Source organism: Erythrolamprus reginae, chromosome 2 (genome assembly GCF_031021105.1).
Source record: "Erythrolamprus reginae isolate rEryReg1 chromosome 2, rEryReg1.hap1, whole genome shotgun sequence".
In the NCBI taxonomy this organism is placed as follows: domain Eukaryota; kingdom Metazoa; phylum Chordata; class Lepidosauria; order Squamata; family Dipsadidae; genus Erythrolamprus; species Erythrolamprus reginae.
The window spans coordinates 319,942,359-319,963,683 of record NC_091951.1 but is presented as its reverse complement, the minus strand read 5'-3'; the positions used below and the strand labels follow the sequence as shown (position 1 = coordinate 319,963,683).

The 21,325-nt window shown below is 42.4% G+C and overlaps 1 protein-coding gene across 1 annotated transcript in view; it reads left to right on the top strand.

Moving 5' to 3' along the window:
• Window positions 1-5,152: 5,152 nt before the first annotated feature.
• The window catches only part of RNF180 (ring finger protein 180), a 51,444-nt gene continuing 35,271 nt past the window's right edge, over window positions 5,153-21,325 (top strand). Inside the window, 2 exon segments of the mRNA XM_070736905.1 lie at window positions 5,153-5,295; window positions 7,049-7,097. Coding sequence (XP_070593006.1) covers window positions 5,153-5,295; window positions 7,049-7,097 — 192 coding nt within the window.

Here is a 21,325-nt window from a genome sequence, read left to right as displayed (position 1 = left end):
TGCGCATGCACGCCCTTTTCCTATGGCCACGCATGCGTAGATGGTGTTCCCCGCCGGGCAGATCAGCTGCTGGGCGGCTTCCCTGGGTCTTCCCCCTCTTGCTGGCGGGAGGGCGAGAAGCCCCCCCCAGCACCCGCTCGCCCGCCGTTCGCCCGGCCACCCGCCATTTGCTCGCTGCTCGCCCGGCCACACCCGGGTTGGGGGTTCGGGGGGTGGTAGGAAGCCCCCCATGCCGGCGGAGACCTTTTAAAACACCCGTGCCGCTTCCCAGCTGAGTCCTCAAGCCAAGCGCAGAAGTTAGCCTTGAATCCCTTTGAATCCCGCCGCTTCTGCTGGATACGGGCGATGGGGGGGCGAGCTGCCACACCCCTGGCTTCCGCACCGCTCGTCCCACCCACCGCCCGTATCCAGCAGAAGCTGCTGGATTCAAAGTGCTGGGGTGGGGGGCTGTCGGGACACCCCCCCACCCCAGCACTTTGAATCCCGCCGCTTCTGTTGGATACGGGCGATGGGGGGGCGAGCTGCCACAGCCCCTGGCTTCCTCACCGCTCGTCCCACCCACCGCCCGTATCCAGCAGAAGCTGCTGGATTCAAAGTGATTCAGGGAACAGAATGGAGCCTTCCGCGGCGGGGCTGGTAGGAGGGGAGCCGAGGGGATAACCGAGCCCAGCCCCGTGGCATTTGCCTTCCTCCCGCCTGCAGCCGAGTGATCGTGGGCTCCTTCGCAACCTCAGAGAGCTTCCTGGTTTTCGTGAGCTTTCATGCCCAGGAAGCTCTCCGAGGTTGCGAAGGAGCCCAGGATCACTCGGCTGCGGGTGGCAGGAAAGCGAATGTCACGGGGCTGGGCTCGGCTCCCCCAGCCCCGCCGCAGAACGCTCCATTCTGTTCCCTGCCGGCCCGATTGAGCGGCCGGCGGTCTCCATTCAGGGAACAGAATGGAGCCTTCCGCGGCGGGGCTGGTAGGAGGGGAGCCGAGGGGATAACCGAGCCCAGTCCCGTGGCATTCGCCTTCCTCCCGCCTGCAGCCGAGTGATCGTGGGCTCCTTCGCAATCTCAGAGAGCTTCCTGGTTTTCGTGAGCTTTCATGCCCAGGAAGCTCTCCGAGGTTGCGAAGGAGCCCAGGATCACTCGGCTGCGGGCGGCAGGAAAGCGAATGTCACGGGGCTGGGCGCTAGCTCTCGCCGCTTTCGAGCTGAGTCCTGAAGCGAATCCGCTTCAGGACTCATCTCGAAAGCCCGCTAGCGAGGAGCCGAAGATTGGGGGCGGCGCGGCTGTTTTAAAACGTCGCCGCCGGCATGGGGGGCTTGCCAGCACCCCCCGGACCCCCAACCCGGGTTTGGGGGACTGCTAGGAAGCCCCCCATGCCGGCGGCGACATTTTAAAACAGCCGCGCCGCCCCCAATCTTCGGCTTTTCGCTAGCGCTGCGGAAGTTAAAAACACCATCTGCACATGCGCAGATGGTGTTTTTACTTCCGCAGCGCTACTTCGCGAAAACCCGCTCGTTGCGGGGGGTCCTGGAACGGAACCCTCGCAACGAGCGGGGGATCACTGTACTGGTAATTACAATAAACTGCCATCAGCCAAGCTGAACCTCCTGATATGTCTTCCTATGTTTATCTATCTATCTGAGATGTTCTTAGTTTTTCCTCCAAAAACATTCCCTTCAGCTTAGATCTATGAAAATAGAGATAAAGCTATTGAAAGTTTTTACCCTTTTTAACTTCAGAGTTTGTGTACTGTGCATTCAGTATACATATACAGCTCCTCAAATTGAAGTAACAGCTTGACAATTGTTTTTAAAAAGAACAATCCAAAAGAAAAAATTAGACCATGAAGTGGTGATGGCCCACTACAAATGAAGGGTCTTCTGCTCAAAATATTACAAATCAGAAGAAGAGCTTAAAGATTTCTCCAAGTTTATGGAGATTTCAGTGTCAGGGTTCCTTTGGTGATGGCACAATTTCAAGACTTGTGCAGATCAACAGCCAATGGAAGTCATCTGTATAAAATAAAGCTTTTTCTTCATAAAGGTCTAGACTGGTATTTCCTTTGTACCTGTTGTCAATTAGTATACTTTCCATATTCCCTTTCTTTTAGTTACTATGGCGGTCAGTCCCAAGCCAACATCTGTTAAATCTGTAGCAGGGCTGGTAGACTATGGCTGTTCCCTAAAATAGTTTAGGGTATGAGAAGTTATTTTCTTTTACATTCATCTTTTCTTGCCTTTGTTCTACCCTTGCTGGTGCTTCTGCCATCACTGTAAACTGTGTACAGTGATCCCTCTATTATCGCGAGGGTTCTGTTCCAAGACCCCTTGCGATAATCGATTTTTCGCGATGTAGGGTTGCAGAAGTAAAAACACGATCTGCGCATGCGTGCCCTTTTTTTCTATGGCCGCGCATGCGTAGATGGTGGAGTTTGCGTTCCCCGCCGCCCACGCAAAGGAAAAACCCCGATTCGGCTCCTCGCTGCTGCTGCGCTACCGAGCAGATCAGCTGCTGGGGGGCCGAAGGAACCTTCCCTGGGTCTTCCCCCTCTTGCTGGCGGGCGGGCGAGCGGCGGGCATCAGCGAGGAGCCGGGGTTTCCCCTTTGCGTGGGCGGCCGGGAAGACCCAGGTTGGGGGTTCGGGGGGGTGCTGGGAAGCCCCCCAGGCCGGCTGTGACCTTTTAAAACAGCCGCGCCGCTTCCCAGCTGACTCCCAAAGCCAAACGCGGAAGTGGTTTTTTAAAAAATTAATATTTTTTTTAAATAGCGATATAGCGTTTCGCGAAGATCGAGATCGCGAAACTCGAGGGATCACTGTATTTATTAAAGTAAAATAGAATAAAATGTATTATGCCAAGGACAATTTTATGCATCCCCCCAAATCAATCAAAATCAATAAAACCAAGACAGGGATTGAGTAGGGTGGAATAGTGGATTGAAGAGGCTTAGAGTTTGACAGCTTTGCTGCTGCTGTCCCAGATTCTGGTTCAGGGGTGGGTTTTGGCTTCTCCCGGTGCTGATTTGCTCAAGGACGCGCTGCGTGGGCGCATGGGCGTTGCATGCGCAGTACTTTAAAACAGCTTTTATGCATGCACAGAGGCTAAAAACAAGAGGGTGCCATCTACGGTAGAACCAGTTTGTGGGTCTGGCAGGCCTGGGTCACTGCCAGTTCTAGCGGCTCAGTCTGCCAAGTTGCTACCAGTTCTTTAGAACCTGTCCGAACCGGGAGAAACCAATCTCTGTTCTGATTTGCTGCCATTTTCACCTTTGCTTTGGCTGCCTGTGCACTTTTTTTGTGTGTGCTGCCATCCTGACTTTTTTCACAGCTGTTTCTTTCTTTTTAAATCATTAAATACTATTATTGCAATAATAAAAACTAAAACAAAGAAATAGAAAGAAGGAAAAGAAGGAAAGAAAGAAAGAAAAGAAAAGAAAAGAAAGAATTTCATGGAGCCATCTTTGGTCCGCCGCTAATGTTTTTCTTTTTAGTCAATCTCCTCTAGCCAAATCTCAGCTTCCCTAATCTGTATCACCATTAGCTGGCTTCCTAGCCACTTTCTCCCCTGGACTTTTTTATGTACTGCCTGTCCACCCTCTAACATGGCAGCTGATCTTCTTGATACCTTTGAGCCTTCTTTGAATCCTGCGGCAGCCAAAACTATTCCGTGTTTCTGGCTTTCTCTCTTCAACCTCTTATCCTGGAATTTATCAACAGATGACAGATGGATGGAGCTTTTGGCAGCTTTCTCCCTGCCAGCAATAGCCATGCCCACATTTCAGCCTGCTTTTTTGAAGCAGCCTGGCTTGGCTTCACATTCCATGATAAGTAGGTCATGCATAAAGAACAAGCCAGGATTGTGGGAAGAAAGACCGTAGGTGTTCTTCATTATCTAGCCAGTCTCTCAGCCATGCTTTTGAGGGCAGTAAAAGCCCTGTATTCACTAATCCCTTCCTTACATATTTCAACCTCTTTTTTTAAAGCAAAAAAATATTTCTTATGTCCAACAGAGGCAGAATATGGGTATATTCTAGTGTTAAGGGACTATCTTACCCTTGTGATTGTGGCTTTGAGTTTGCTGGCTACCATTCTGGCTATGTTCACAAAAAGGATATAAATGAAAAACAGCCTTTGGTAGAGGGGTTGTTGATTGTTCTCTATCAAGCAAAATGCTCCGTTTCTGATGTCTTGGCTTAAGAGCAGCAAATCAGAAACTTTTTTAACAGTTTAACCTAGTGCTTCCCAAATCTGGGTAAATTACCCAAAATTGTGGTTAAAAAGTGATTGGGGTGGGGTGACACAAAAACCCATTATGCAATCACAAGAGGGCTATCTATACTGACTTAAAGTTTTTAACCTACATTGGGTAAAACAGACTTTCTCATAAGTGATTTGGAATAATAAAGGAAAAAGTATAGGAAGCACTAACATACTTAACCCATTTTACGAATGTATATTAGAGGATAGATTAATTTTCACTCCTTGTGTCACTAGGTAAATGGGATTATGCAGGACAGATTTCTTGTGAAACAAAGGAGAAAATCTTTCTATTCAGTTTTCTCAGTAGGATCTCAACCAATGAGATATTTTGGAGAGCAATGTTGTGCCCTGCCAACAAATAGGGGGTTGCCACTGTTACACAATCGATAAATGCTCTTTTTATTATGAACCTACCACGGGATACTAAGTAGTCACAGGCATGTTTTTAACAAGTACAGTAGTACCTCTAGATACGAGCTGCTCCACATGCAAGTATTCCAAGTTACGAGCCGAGACGCGAGCAAAATTTCTGTTCGACACCCGAGCTCAAATTCGGGATACAAGCCGAGCTTCCACTAGGTGGCACAAGAATTCCATGCTTCCTGTTATCTCGGCGCGAAAAACAAAGTCTAAAGGCATTTGTTCGAGATGCGAATTGATCGAAATACGAGCTCAGGTCTGGCACGAATTAAACTCGTATGTCAAGGTACCACTGTATTCATAATGCCACTAATTGTTTTTGCTTCGATGGGTTATTACAGTGTACAAATCTAACATTATTTTGTACATGTTATGTTTGAAATACCGTATATACTCGAGTATAAGCCAAGTTTTTCAGCAAAAAAAATGTGCTGAAAAATCTGACTTCGGCTTATACTCAAGTCAGTGATGGTGCTCGGGAGCTGCGATGGCCCGAGCACTGGCAGGAACACTTCAGTTATACGCGACTCCTCAAGGAGCGCATATAGGTGATGATGGTGATGACTGCGAACTCAGTGATGATGACAATGTCTATGCTGATAACCTCACAACAGCTAATGCTGAAGCTCTGTTTGGACATACAGATGAGGAGGAGGAATCCAGTTTTGAAGGATTTTAACTCTTGGGTTTTAGCTTGGTTGCTGATTGAGCTACTTTTTAAAAACTTTTAAAGTTATTGTTAATACCAGATTATTTTTGTTTACCCTCCTTTAAACTTACAGAGCTAGTTTACTGGTTTTCTTTGAAATAAATATTCTAAAACATTTAATTTACTGATGCCTCAGTTAATGTAATTTTATTGGTTTCCATTTTTCTAAGTTACCAATAGGCACTGCATTTTCCACCCTAGGCTTCTACTCGAGTTAGATTAGATTAGATTTATTGGATTTATATGCCGCCCCTCTCTGCAGACTCGGGGCGGCTCACAACAATGACAAAAACGGTACATTGTGACAAATCTAATATTTACCAATCTAATTACAGTTTTAGGTTAAAAGATTCATAAAAGCAACCCCAATATATATAAAAAACAAGCACACAATCAATCATACACCAAAACAACATGGGCAAGGGGGAGATGTTTCAATTCCCCCATGCCTGACAGCAGAGGTGGGTTTTAAGGAGTTTACGAAAGGCAAGGCGGGTGGGGGCAATCCTAATCTCTGCGGGGAGCTGGTTCCAGAGGGTCGGAGCCACCACAGAGAAGGCTCTTCCCCTGGGTCCCACCAGACGACATTGTTTAGTCGATGGGACCCGGAGAAGGCCAACTCTGTGGGACCTAACCGGTCGCTGGGATTCATGCGGCAGAAGGCGGTCCCAGAGATATTCTGGTTCGGTGCCATGAAGGGCTTTATAGGTCATAACCAACACTTTGAATTGTGACCGGAAACTGATCGGCAACCAGTGCAGACTGCGGAGTGTTGGAGTAATATGGGCATACTTAGAGAAGCCCATGATTGCTCTCGCAGCTGCATTCTGCATGATCTGAAGTTTCCGAACATTTTTCAAAGGTAGCCCCATGTGGAGAGCATTACAGTAGTCGAGCCTCGAGGTGATGAAGGCATGAGTGACTGTGAGCAATGACTCCCAGTCCAAATAGGGCCGCAACTGGTGCACCAGGCAAACCTGGGCAAACGCCCCCCTCGCCACAGCTGAAAGGTGTTTCTCGAATGTGAGCTGTGGATCGAGGAGGACGCCCAAGTTGCAGACCCTCTGTGAGGGGGTCAATACTTCCCCCTCCAGGGTAATGGACAGACAGATGGAGTTGTCCTAGGGAGGCAGAACCCACAGCCACTCCGTCTTATCCGGGTTGAGTTTGAGTCTGTTGACACCCATCCAGGCCCCAACAGCCTCCAGGCACCGGCACATCACTTCCACTGCTTCGTTGACTGGAGTTGTGGCAAAAGTAGGTGCCGTGGCTTATAATCGGGTCGGCTTTTACTTGAGTATATATGGTGAGTATATATGGTACCTCCAGAGTACACAGATCACACAGTGAGGCAACAGACTAACCAAGCCCATTTCAGTCTTAATATGTTATAATAAGGTCAGCCCACAAGATGTGAAAAACAGAAGAAATTAGGTTAACTGAGTAAGTCACGGGTCATTTAATGACAGGTTAAGTGTGTCGGGGAAATAGCCTGTAAAAAAAGAAAGAGGATTCGATTATTTGGTTGAAGATGTTTGAAAGTAGCATTTCCCACATCTAATTCAAAATGTGCAGCTACAGCAGTGTCAGAGGAATTCAGTTCTGTTCCAGTAACTGAAGCACTTGTCAAAAAATATTGACCTACTATTACTTTTAACAAATCACTGCTAATAGGATTACCAGATTCATGGAAGATTTGTCAGAAGCTGCTAAAATGTTATCGGTATAAAAGTCATCAACGTAATGGGGAGCAAAGAATTCCACACAGATTAAACAGATGCTTTAATGAAAATATGCTTTACTTTCCTGAGACCTGACAGGCACTGAATCTCTTTGCAAGGCTCTGGGATTATTATATCAGATTTATTTCTCTACCTGTAACTACGATCATACTTTGTGACATTATTTATCTATCTATCTATTTATTTATCTATCTATCTATCTATTTATTAATCAGATTTGTATGCCGCCCCTCTCCGTAGACTCGGGGCGGCTAACAACAATAATAATACAATGTAAACAAATCTAATATTTAAGTTAATTTTTAAAAAAACCCAATTTAAGAAACCAATCATACATACTGACATACCATGCATAAATTTCATAAGCCTAGGGGGAAGGGAAAGTCTCAATTCCCCCATGCCTGATGACACAGGTGGGTTTTAAGGAGCTTACGAAAGGCAAGGAGGGTGGGGGCAATTCTGATATCTGGGGCGAGTTGATTCCAGAGGGCTGGGGCTGCCACAGAGAAGGCTCTTCCTCTGAGCCCCGCCAAACGACACTGTTTAGTTGACGGGACCCGGAGAAGGCCAACTCTGGGAGACCTAACTAGTCGCTGAGATTCGTGCAGCAGAAGGCAGTCCCGGAGATATTCTGGTCCGGCTTTATAGATCATAACTAACACTTTGAATTGAGAAAGGAAACTGATCGGCAACCAATGCAGACTGCGGAGTGTTGGTGTAACATGGGCATAATTAGGAAAGCATTATAGCATATGTTGACAGGAAGAAGGAATATGTCCAGGGGTGGGCTCCTTGTACCTTGCTAACGTGCATCACTGTTTCCCCATTCGGCAAAATCTCTCTCGCACTCAAGCACCCCCTTGTGAGATTTTTCTTCTGTGCTTAAGGACTTATTCCATCAGAAAGCTTTGTGCAGAAATCTTAAGGATTGTGTTTCTACATATAACCCATTCATGCTCGAAAGAGGGCTGAAATTGCCCACTGGATTGTGCGCCCTGATTTTACAATGATCAGAGCAAGTGATATGAAATATGGAAACAAAAGTTTAACTGCTCTTGGCAAACTGTTTGAATCCTAAAGGTATCATTAAGATTCAATGTAGATAAGATCGTCAAAAACAAATAGGGAAAAAGTTTAAGAAAAAAAAGTAAATTTTGAATTAATGTATAAAACCAAAGGTAGTTTGCAAAGATAGAAAACTATAGAACATAAGAGGTTATCTGATTACGATATGTTACCTAGTTGAATAATGAAATGTATGTAAGAAAACAACCAAGCTCAGAGAGCACCAAAGACCCTTCATTTCAACTCCGAGCTATGAATATTTTTCTTTATAAGTATAGAATAACATAGTGAAAGTTGAGATAAACTAGATTTAGTTGCATTTCCTTTCCTTTTTTTTAATCTTCTCTCAAGATTATTTGTTTGCTGTTTCCTACTCTTTTTCTGCACTTTGAAAAGAAATGGAATTATGGATATATACAGATGTGGGTATAAAATTAAATGCAGTGTTACCTCTACCTAAGAATGCCTCTACTTAAGAACTTTTCTAGATGAGAACCGTGTATTCAAGATTTTTTTGTCTCTTCTCAAGAACCATTTTCTACTTAAGAAACCCGAGCCTGGAAAAATTTCTCAGGAAATTTGAGAGCAGTACAAGGGCCCAGTCAGTTTCCTGCCATTCCCCCTCAACTCTGGTTGGCGCTTAGGGAGGCTTTGACTCCTCGCTGTCTCAGAGTTCTTCTTTTTTTCTTAAGCCTTAAAGTTTTGGATTTTTTTGATTCCTCTCACCTCGCCTTCTTCCTTTGGCAGCGACTGTCCTCCTCCTCTTCTTCCTCCTCCTCCCACCCAAATTCCGAGGTTTTATTTCTTTCCTAATGGTTTTGCACACATTATTTGCTTTTACATTGATTCCTATGGGAAAAATTGCTTCTACTTATAAACTTTTCTACTTAAGGACCTGGTCATGGAATGAATTAAGTTCTTAAGTAGAGATACCACTGTCTATTCCCTCTCATATGTATTGTATATTGGACAAAGAATAAATAAATAAATATACTATTTTAGGTCTGTTGTTTTGAAGATACATTGCAATCACTGGACCAAATAATTCAGGAGGCATCTGTTCACACTTTTAAAAAAAACACCTTATTTTTTGTTAACAAAATAGCAAATGTTTGCATTTTTTAGTTTTTTTAAAAAAAGAAAGAGTTTAGTATGTCCTTAATCTATAATAATACACAAGATATTTAGTGAGTTTGGAAAGGTTACACTTTCAGTATCATACAGGACAGGTAAAAATATAGTTCAGCTTTCACCCAAATCCATATATGATTTTACTTTCTATTCTTAAGTCTGTTTTGTATTATAATAAGCATGCATTTCTGAAAGCTAATGTAAAGAATATGGATCCTACAGAAAGGTTTTAATTAAACTCTGAATAACTGATTTTATTTCATGTTAGAACCTATTAAAATCTTGTTTCAATGTGTTTTATTCCTATTCTTCATGTCTCCCCATTATTTTCTTTTTTGTGTCCAGAAAGGAATTAGTATATTTGAATATCATATTAGAAATAAAGAATATAAGACAGATGAGGACATATGGAGAAAAAAATTAAGCTTTCTAACAAGCTTTTAATGAGCTCAAATATTACATCACTCTAGACATGTATACCATGCAGCCTGGCCCACCAATACAATGCTAGCAAGGTCCAATAGGCAAGGAATTTTGGAATACAGAAGCAACTGCAGTTTAGATCTTCTGCTAGTTGGTCTTTTCTTCCTTCCTTCTCTGCATGTAGCAGAGATTATTTAAAGATCAGCAAGTGTTGATATATTTCAGTCTTCCCTGCCAATTCATTCATAGAGATATTATGTCCCCCAAAAGATCCCAAAATCAATGATATGTTTGAGCCTGACATTCTGAAATGAGAAATGAAATGGCCTTAGAAAATATTGCTGATAACAAAGCTGCAGGAGTTGATGAAATATCTTCATAACGGATTAAAATTTCACAAGCTAAAGCCATTAAAGTGCTACATGTGGTTTGTAAATAAAGCATGAAAGATACAGCAGTGACCAAAGTCTGGAAAAGGTACCTTTTTCTCTGAATACTCCAAAGCAGTGCTAAGGAATGCTCAAGTAAAGAATCACAAAGTTGTTTCACATGTTACTAAGAGTGGTCAAAATTTTACAATAGTTCATCAAAAGATGGCATGAGAACGCTGTACAAACCAGTTTCAGAAGAAGCAAAGTCACAACAATTTAGAAGGCATGGGAATTCAAAAAGATCTTTATTTTTGCTTTGTTGCCAGTTTAACCATTTTGGTTCATGTATATATGTGTGTGTGTGCAGTGATGGGCTACCAAAAATTTTACTACCACACTATGGGTATGGCTTATGCATTTTGTTTCAACATCTTTCAGTGCAAATTGGGTGCTCTGGGGTGGAGCTCCAAATTTTGCTACCAGTACTGCGTTCCTGACCGTATCCATAGCAGCCCATCACGCTCTCTGTGTTTGTGTACCAAAGGGATGAAGCTTGCACCATGACATGACACTATTTTTGTCATTTTGCACCCCCCCCCTTGACATGACTACCACCCAATGTCACTGCTTACTTAATCTCTTATTGCTAAATCCTGGTGTAATGCTTTGTAATTAGAAAAAAGGCACTGCTAGCTATGTATAGAGGACAATTTTATCCTTCTAAGCTCAAAAATTCACAGGGATTGAGTGTAGTCATAACAAAGAGAGGTCTTGCTGCTTGGGACAAAGACTATGACACATTTAAAATAAAATATTAATGTGCAGAGATATCATTTTCACAACAGATACTTAATGCCAAGGATATGATGTTCCCAATTGCAATATATATTTGTGAAAGGTGGAACATCAAAAAGGCTGAACAAATAAAAGGAAATACTGTACTTTTAAATAGCCGAGAATGCTGTGGACTGGATAAAAACAAATCATTCAGTACTAGATGGAATAAAGTATAGGTCAGTGATGGTGAACCATTTTTGGCTCGGGGGTCACACTCATAATGCAATGCCCTCACTCCATGCATTCACACAACCCCGGGGCTGCCCTCTGCACATGCGTACAACCCTACGCACACATTCACATAGGCCTCACTGAAGCCTCTGGACTTCTGGTAGGTAGGCCTATTGGGCTGTTTTTCGCTCTCACCAAGTTTCAGAAAAGTCTCACGAACCCTGTGGATGGCAAAAAACAGCCTAACAGGCCAACCGGAAGTTCGGGCAAACTTGTGTTTGGCCCATTGGGCCATTTTTCACTGTCCCCAGAGTTCAGGAGGCTTTGCTGAAGCCTGGGGAGCACAAAAACAGCCAAAAAGAAGGCTGAAAATCAGCTGGTGCACTGAAGTTCTCATAGGGCAATGCCTCATGTGCCCTCAGATATGGCTCCATATAGCTTTACGCTGCTACCGGCAGGTTTCTCATGAATAGCCGATGACACAACCTGGATCAAATCCAGGAAAGCTCTTTTACTGAAAACAAACAAAGGAAGGCAGGCTTATGTGATGTTACATTTCACATGGGTCCATAAAACCAATTCAAACTGACAACGTAATAGGCGTACAAAATGCAACCAATAAAAACCACACAAATATGCAACAACTTCAAAGAGAAAAAGTAAGGAGGAAGCAAAAGGGGCTGCAAAGTGTTGCAAACTTTCCCCAACTAGGAAGAAAAGAAACAAGATAAGGAATGTTAGGGAGGCAAGGAACTGTCAGGGAACTGTTATCTTACATGTATGCTCAAGGAGACTATGCACTCTGCACGCACACCCCACCACTAGTTCCCATGTATCCACACAGCTCTGCATGCCATCTGTGGCACACATGCCAAAGGCTCACCATCACTGGTTTAGGTTCTCTTCTTTGCACTCTTTTGTCAGCATCATTTGTGCATTATGAGGACCAAAACTAGATGGAGTATTCCAAGTGGGCTCTGACCAGTGTAAAAAAGAATGGAACTGTGCTGTCCGCATTATAACACTGCTAATGCAATACAAAATTGCATTGGGTGTTTTTGCAAATGCAATGTGCTTACTGACTGTGGTCTATCAGGACACCCAGATCTTCACAGGGACCAGTGCTGAGCCCTTTTTATTTGTTTAATTATTTATTATTTATACTTATAGGCCACCCAACCCCTTCTGGAGTGTACTTCTGGAGTGTACTTCCAATTCCTTCCAGAGTGTACTTGTACACACAGTTTCTCTACCTTCTCTGTGGCGGCCCCGGCCCTCTGGAACCAACTCCCCCCAGAGATTAGATTTGCCCCCATCCTCCTTGCCTTTCCAAAGCTGCTTAAAACCCACCTCTGCCGCCAGGCATGGGGGAACTGAGATACACTTCCCCCTAGGCCTTTACAATTTTATGCATGGTATGTCTGTATGTATGATTGGTTTTTATATAATGGGCTTTTAACTGTTTTTAGTACAGTAGTCCCTCGCTATACCGCGCTTCACCTACTGCGGCTTCACTTCATCGCGGGTTTCTGAGGAAGTTGATCGGCAGATTTAAACAGCCCACCGAACTAGATCGGCAGGTTTTTCAACAAAAAAAAATCTAAAATTGTAAATATTGTATTTAAATACTGTATCTAAAATAAATACTGTGTGGGAAGGGTTTATAAACACTTAAAACAATGACAACTTACCAAACAATTACAATATAAATACTTAAATAAGTACTATCAGTCGATAAATTCCCTGTCGCGGATTTCACCTATCGCGGCCAGGTCTGGAACGTAACACCAGGGATAGATGAGGGACTACTGTATTGGATTTTGTTATATACTGTTTTATTGCTGTTGTTAGCCGCCCTGAGTCTGTGGAGAGGGGCAGCATACAAATCCAATAAATAGATAGATAGATAGATAGATAGATAGATAGATAGATAGATAGATAGATAGATAGATAAATAAATAAATAAATAAATGGTAGACCCCTCTCCATTTTTTGACCCTGAACCAGATTTTGTTGGAAAAGACCCAATATGCACATTGATCACAATCCTCCTTAATCTTAATTCAGTCTCCAATGGTGTTAGCAATCCCCTTCCAAAGGGTTTGTCATTTTCAAGTTCGTTGAGCATACTTTATATCCCTTTGTATAAATTATAAAGATTTGAAAAGCACTGGCCTTAGAACAGACTGTTGAGTGCCCTACTGTATATCTCACTCCGTTTATAAATAAATCCATCAAAGATCATGAATTGCTGTTCAACTTAACTGTGAATTTGGGTGTGACCCTCCATCGCATATTGCTCCATTTTATCAAAAGGGAGCCATGGTTGCCTTTCTCAACTAGCTTACTACATACTAGCTATACAACATATACGGTATAAGACACACCTCCCCCCCCTAAAAAAGAGTAGAAATGTTGGTGCATCTTATATACCAAATACAGCCATTTTAGCCTCCTGAAGCCCTGCCCCCACATTCCAGTTTTGCAAAAATGGGGGGGAACAGAAGGTCTGGGAAGCTTGCAGAGAGCTCCCGCAGACTGGGGGAAGGCAAAAATGCTATTTTTGTGAGAGAGAAAAAAACAGGCAACAAATGGCAAACCCAGAAGCTCTCTGCAGACTTTCTAGACCTTTGCCCACCCCATTTTTGTGAAAAAATGGGCAAAAAATGGAAGTGTTTTTGCCTTCTAATTACCCTGTTTTTAAGTTGCCACAATAAACTTGTACCTTAATTTTCTTCTTTGCTACTTTTCTTCTCAATTTCTTTTTCCTTCTGCTGCAGTAGTTTGACTTCTTCTTCTAGTCATTCCTTCCGCCCGTGTGGTAGAGCTGCAATGGCCGAGATCTCTTGGATCGAGACTCAGTTTTTCCAGTTCCAAGGCTGCGGGGCAAACCCTCCCCTTCGGAGCTCTGCCGTTAGCTCCTCGGGGTCAGGGGAGCCCCCTGTTCTTCGATCGGACCGTCTGGGTCTGATGTGATTGCACAAAGCGACCCTTGGAGGGGAAAAAAGGAAGCGCCGAGGACAGAGGCCTGTCCTGGAGCTCCCACTGCAGCTCCGGTCCAAACCGGAAGTGACTTGAAGTCCACTAGTCTTAAAGCTGTCAAATTTGAAGACCCCTGGGTTAGGGGTGCAAGGGTCTTCAAACTTGGCAAGTTTAATACGTGTGGACTTCAATTCCCATTCCTAAGCTAGACTGGAGGAGGAATTCTAGGAATTGAAGTCCACATCTTAAAGCTGTCACGTTTGAAGTTTGTAAAAAGTTGTAAAACGTATTCTGTTATATTGGTATTTTATTAAATAACATATTACTAAATTTTGGGGTTCAGAATAGTACTTTTTTCCTTGTTTTCCTCCTGTAAAATCTAGATGTGTCTTATATTCCCCAAAATATGGTAGTTTTAAAAAGCAGTATCACTAGTCTGACACAATCTATTTTTAATAAACCCATACTGATTTTTAGTAACTGCCTTGTTCCTCTCTATCTGCGTGCCAACCTACCATTAGATATTCTTTTTTAGGATTTTCCAGACTGATTTCAAGCTAATTGGTCCATAGTTTCTTGTGTCTATTTTTTTCCCTTTTTATACATATTGGTTCTGACATAACATCTGCTCATTTTCTTTAGCACCCTGGCACATAATCCACCTGGTCCTGACATCTTGAATTAAAAGCAGCTAGGTATTTTCTCACTATTTCCTTTTCCATGTTGTCCAACATATCTCTCCTGCTCTTCAAGTTAGTTAGGAAAAAAAAAATCTTTATTTTTTTGACCCCCAATCAAGACGCAAAACTTTAATGATAGACAGTTGGGCTTTTTGGTCTTCAGACTCTTAGAGAATCTTATCAACTGTGGAACAGTGAAAAAGCCTTACCCTAGAACAGTGATTTTCAACCTTTTTTGAGCCGCGGCACATTTTTTACATTTACGAAACTCTGGGGCACATTGAGCGGGGGGACAGCTAAAAAAAGGTTGGACAAAAAAATTCTCTCTCTCTCTCTTCCTCCCCTTCACTCTATTTCTTTCTCCCTCCCTCCCTCTTTCTCTCCCTTCTTTCCTCTTTCTTTCTCGCTCTCTCCATCCCTCTTTCTTTCTTTCTTTCTCTTCCTTCCTTCCTCTTTTTTGCTCTTTTTCTCTCTCCTTCCCTACCTCCCTCTATGTCTTTATCTCTCTCTCCTTCCCTCCCTCCCTCTCTCTCTTGCTTTCTTTCTCTCTTGCTCTCTCTCTCTCTTTCTCTCTCTCTTTCTCTTGTTTTCTCTCTCTCTTGCTTTCTTTCTCTCTCTCTTGTTCTCTCTCTCTCTCTTTTGCTTTCTCTCTCTCTCTTGCTTTCTTTCTCTCTTTCTCTCTCTCTCTCTCTTGCTTTCTTTCTCTCTCTCTTGCTTTCTTTCTCTCTGAGCTTCGCGGCACACCTGACCATGTCTCGCGGCACACTAGTGTGCCACAGCACACTGGTTGAAAAACACTGCCCTAGAATATAAAGGGAATTTAAGATAAATACACAAAGGATTGCTCTGCGAATAAGATACAATTCATCACTGACATAGAAAGGTTTACATTTTATATTAATATGAGAGAAAATAGACTTCAAAATGAAAATATTTATCTCACATAATTTTAGAGTCTGTAATATGATTTATCAGGAGCACTGGCAACAGAAAGCAATACACACACATCGGTTTTATCATTCTAACTGTGAGCTCGATGAGGGGAAGCTAGATTTTCCACTTACTGAGAGCAATTCAGACAGCCAATTTTTAAGTAATGTACTATTTTATTTAAGCATTTGTTTTATTAATTGATTAACGTCTCATTTTCCATTTATGAAAAGCATCAGTCAGTAAATGCCTAAAAATTCTGTGAATTGAATAAGCTATATGGTACTATCAATAGCACCTTTGTTGCTTCCATGTCCTTTCTGATGTTGTTTAGATCTTTTAAATTAAAAATAATTAAATAGGAAGCTGACAGAGCACAAACTGTCAGTGTAGGAGATGCATTCTGCCTCCTTTTTGGAATGAAGGAACCTGTAAATCCTTGAATTTATAGGAGCAACTCCAGGTAGATGTTTATGGAGATTTTCAGTCAATCTGAGAGAAAACTCCTGGTAGATTATATAATGACATCCATGTTGTCTTCTTGACAATGATAATACTTTTCCAATGTGTTTTTGGACATCTTTATTTTTTTTTAAATGTTCAATCTTGTCTACAATGTTTATTTTTTGCAAAGTTTTCCATACGCTATACTAAATACTAACCAGATTCCACCCTGCTTGACTTGCTGAGATTGCTAATTGCTGTTAGCTACTGATATTACCTAAAGAACCTACAGTTGACTGTTATTGAAGAAAGGATGGAAAGATCATTCTGATTCACTGAAACAACCAAATTGTTTTAGGACAATTTTATTTCCGGAACAATAAGAATAAAGGAAGGTAGCAGTATCCCAGTTTCAATGCCCCTTTAGAAGTTCATCTCTTATGCCAGCAATATCAAAGATTTCTCCTCTGCCTTTCCCTTCCTATATGTAAGGATATCATTGATATTTGTCCATCGTGTCCAAAGAGGACCTTGACATCTAAATGGGTTGTGGCTATATGCGATGAGTCCGCAGGTGGCTGGTAAGGATAGATGGGTGTGTGTGTGTTTCTGTGTTTTTTTAATGTATTTTTAAAATTGGTGATTTAATTACCTGCTCAACATGTACATAATTTTCTTTGAGAAATAAGACTAAAACAGCAAAACAAGTTTCTCTTTTCTGCCCCATCTATAGTTCCATTCCTAAAAATCTTATGGTTCTTATATGATTCCACAGTAGGAAACCGACAGGTGTTCTATTATATTCTGTATCATTGTAAAATTTAAATATAAGAAACCAATAACATAACAAACAGCAAAAAGCAAGATTTTTAAAATCTTTTTCATGTGTGTTTTTGAAAAATCATGTTTTCATAGCCCTGAAAACATGTAATAAGGAGACAGTAGTCCAGATATACACGGGTTGGGCTATTTCAGAGGATGAGCCCATCCTTGTAAAGCCTTGAGCATACAGTTTTTTCCCAGAAAGTAACTGGAATCCCCTAAAAATCATGTGTGTTTTTGAAAAATCATGTTTTCATAGCCCTGAAAACATGTAATAAGGAGAGAGTAGTCCAGATATACGTGGGTTGGGCTATTTCAGAGGATGAGCCCATCCTTGTAAAGCCTTGAGCATACAGTTTTTCCCCAGAAAGTAACTGGAATCCCCTAAAATTTGGGATCCTTGTTCTCACAAATATAAAATACTAGAAGAATGCTAATAGTTGATTTTCAGTTAACTGTCTGTGTTTTGTTTCTGTGCTATTACTTTTCAATTCCAATCTGCCTAATATCTTAGATTGGGGTAGGCAGAGAGGGGTAAGCAGATGTTCAGAATAGCAGATGTTGACCCACGATCTTCCTGGCTGTGGTCCACTACTTCTGCTCACAGCTAATTTTCAATGTCAATTTTTATTTGCACGCAATAACCTCACACAACTTTCATTAGATTAGGAGATAAGAGGACAAATGACCCTTCCAGCATCTTTTCCTGAATAGTAAAAAATAATGTACTGACAAGTTCCCATATTCTGAACTGGAAAAAGCATCCCAACCATAGGCAAAAAACAGAAGCAGATATATTGATCAGTTCCTAAATGATTTCTAACTACCAGTTGTAACCGCAGCCATGACTCTTCATTCACTTTTGGTAAAACAAATCGTCATACATTCAGTTCTTGGTGACTTCAAGAACACAGCTACACAATATAATCTTCTTAGCAACAATGCCTCTTAAGGATGTTTCGTCAATTTTCCAGTCTAGCCTAAAATGGTATTTACCTGAGAATTTCCCTTCCCAGGACTAACCAGCTTTGCCGGGATGCCTTGGGAGGTCAAAAAAGTCAAAATGGCAGCAAAAGCCCTTCTTCTTTCTACATCCATCCCTTTCTATGTGATTGTGTGCCGATATTTATAATACTGTAATTGTGTAATTAATAATTATGTCTTTGACTCACAGCCATCACATAGAGAGATTTCCCCCCCTGACGATCGATCTGTCACTTGCCTCTGTAAAAAAAAAAAAAAAAAAGGCGGGCTTCCATCGCATGGTTCTCACCGCCATCTTGACTTTTCTGACTTCCCCTCCCTGCAAGGTTTGACATCCCATGTCAAGTTCCCCGTTTTGAGTACCGTCCTTGGCCTCAAAATGCGCTAATTGACTTTGCCGCCCCCCTCCTTAAAAAGGTGTTATGTGGCAATCCTCTAGCTCAGTGTTTCCCAACTTTGGCAACTTGAAGACATTTGGACTTCAACTCCCAGAATTCCCCAGCCAGCATTCGCTGGCTGTGGAATTCTGGGAGTTGAAGTCCAGATATCTTCAGGTTGCCAAGGTTGGGAAACACTGCTCTAGCTGATCCTTTTCTGCTGTGAACCCCCCCTTCTCCCGCCCCCCAAAGGCAGCCCAATACATGAAAAGCTGTCCCCTCCCCCGCCTCATACCGACTGGGGAAGGGGCGGTGACGAAGGAAAGGTGGGCAAAGGCGAACCAAGCGTTTCGCTTTTCGCCTGGAACTGAGCGCTTTTCGTGCCGTTTGTCTCCAGTCTCTTCCCGTTTGTCGCCGCCGCCGCCGCCGCTACTGTACCCCTCTCCGGACCCCGGCGGACTGACAGGGCTGAGGCGGCCTTCCTCGTTTTTTCCCTCCCCGACCGCGGCCCGCCCACCTGCCAGCGCACCCTCGGAGCGTCTCCGGCATGGACCGCGCGCGGCGGCGGCGTCGACGGCGGGAGGCAGAAGCAGGTAAACGGGCGCGGGCCTTTCATCAGGTAGCAACGGTGGCTCAGCCCGCCGTTCTGTCGAAGGGAAGGCCTACTCGGGGCGGCGGCCTTGGTGCGGCAGCGTGAAAGTAAGATGCTGTCAGGCGAGGTGCTGCTGCTTCTCGGCGAGAAGCAAAGGCCGCTGTGGAGTTCAGGGCGCCCCGGGTTCCCTCCCGCTGGTGCGAGGAAGAGCCGCGCTCGTTTTTAACGCCGCTTTGGTTATAGCAGGACGCGGAAAGGCTGGTGGGGATAGGGACCGGACCGCTTTCAGGGTGGGCCCCTGAAAAACAAATCTCTTTATTTTGAATAGAATAGAATAGAATTCTTTATTGGCCAATTGTGATTGGACACACAAGGAATTTGTCTTGGTGCATATGCTGTCAGCGTATATAAAAGAAAATATAGGTTTGTCAAGAATCATGTGGTACGACTCTTAATGATTGTCATAGGGGTCAAATAAGCAATGAAGAAACAATCAATATGAATAAAAATCTTAGGATACAAGCAACAAGTTACAGTCATAAGTGGGAGGAAATGGGTGATAGTAATTATGAGAAAAAACTAGTAGAAATAGTAGTGCAGACTTAATAAAAAGTTGGACAGTGTTGAGGGAATTATTTGTTTAGCAGAGTGATGGCGTTCCGGGAAAAACTTTTATTTATTTATTTATTTAGTCCAATACACAATGAGGGTTTTAGTGGCTATATATCTATATACACATAGTAAAATACATGAAGAAGGTTATAGAGGAGATACTCATAGTAAAATATATCTAAAAAATAATAGAAAAGAAGGTACTGTATAGTAATAGAACATATCAATGAAAGAATAGAAGAAGAAATATAGGAATAGAAGAAAGGTATAGGAGATATAGGAGAGCAATAGGACAGGGGATGGAAGGCACTCTAGTGCACTTGTACTTGCCCCTTAACTGTCCTTGTGTCTAGTTGTCTTGGTGTGCAGTGCTCTGTAGTGATGTTTTGAGGGTAGGAGTTGAAACAGTTTGTGTCCAGGATGCGAGGGATCAGTAAATATTTTCACCACCCTCTTTTTGATTTGTGCAGTATACAGGTCCTCAATGGAAGGCAGGTTGGCAGCAATTGTTTTTTCTGCAGATCTGATTATCCTTTGAGTTGGGAGTCTTCTGAATTTTGCAAGATGTCTCAGCTCTCCTTAGGTGTATTACACTGGGGAACAGCAATTTTGTTGTCTTAAATCTGTGACTTGTTTTTAACTAACTTTTGGTGTCTAGATCCAAAGATAACCATTGTTTTTGTTTATCACCTCAAATTTTTAAGCTACAGGATGCCCTCTAAAGTCATACAAATTGTGCATATAAAGGAAAGGAAAGTAAAAACTTACCTAATATACTGTTTACAAAGAATAATTTTATTCATACAATTGCGTACATTTATTTATTCGATTTTTTATGCCACCCTTCTCCTTAGACTCAGGGCAGCTTACAACATGTTAGCAATAGCGCTTTTTAACAGAGCCAGCATATTGCCCCCACAATCCAGGTCCTCATTTTACCCGCCTCGGAAGGATGGAAGGCTGAGCCAACCTTGAGCCAGTGATGAGATTTGAACTGCTGACCTTTAAATCTAGCAGTCAGCTTTAATGTCCTGCAGTACTGCACTCTTCCCACTGCGCCATTTCAACATACAAATAGTTGGTTTTTTATCTAATGGTAATTATACATATTAAGGTTTAAAAAAAATTCCTTTTTATACATATTGTATACAAAAAGTATAGCTTTTTCTGGAATGTTTAATCTGTGGACGTTCTCTCTTGATGCTCCAACAATAATCAGCCATCATACAGTATGTATATCCCATCTACCTTGGTGGAATTGCTCACCCTGCTCATCACTGACTGCACCAAGATTTTCCGGGAAGTTAGCAAGATGGCTATTTCAAAAATGTAATTTGATTATCATGTTGTTTAATTAACTATATTATATATATAAGGTATAGAGAAAAAAACTTGATGTGGTAGAAGAAAACTAACTACAGTTTTGAAACCAGCATGCCTAATTAACTATAAAAAAGCTCAAAAATCAAACTTAACAGAAATTGTGTTACAAATTGTTCCCCAGTGTTATTGAACTGTGCGCCGGGAGGGGGTTGGTGGGTGGGAGATATTTGTATCGTAAATTGTAGGAGGAAACTTTCAAATAACAAAGGATTTTTTAAAAGTAATAATGAGATTTAAGTCGATCTGTGAGGTAGCAATTAAAAGTTATTTAATGGCTGTAGCATCTTCACAATCCCTGGCCATAAACTAGGCTGCTAACTAATGAAGTAACTAATAATTTGGTGTAAGTTTAATCAGCACTGTCCCAAAACAACAGTAATTTTGGGGCAGGTTTATATTATTTCA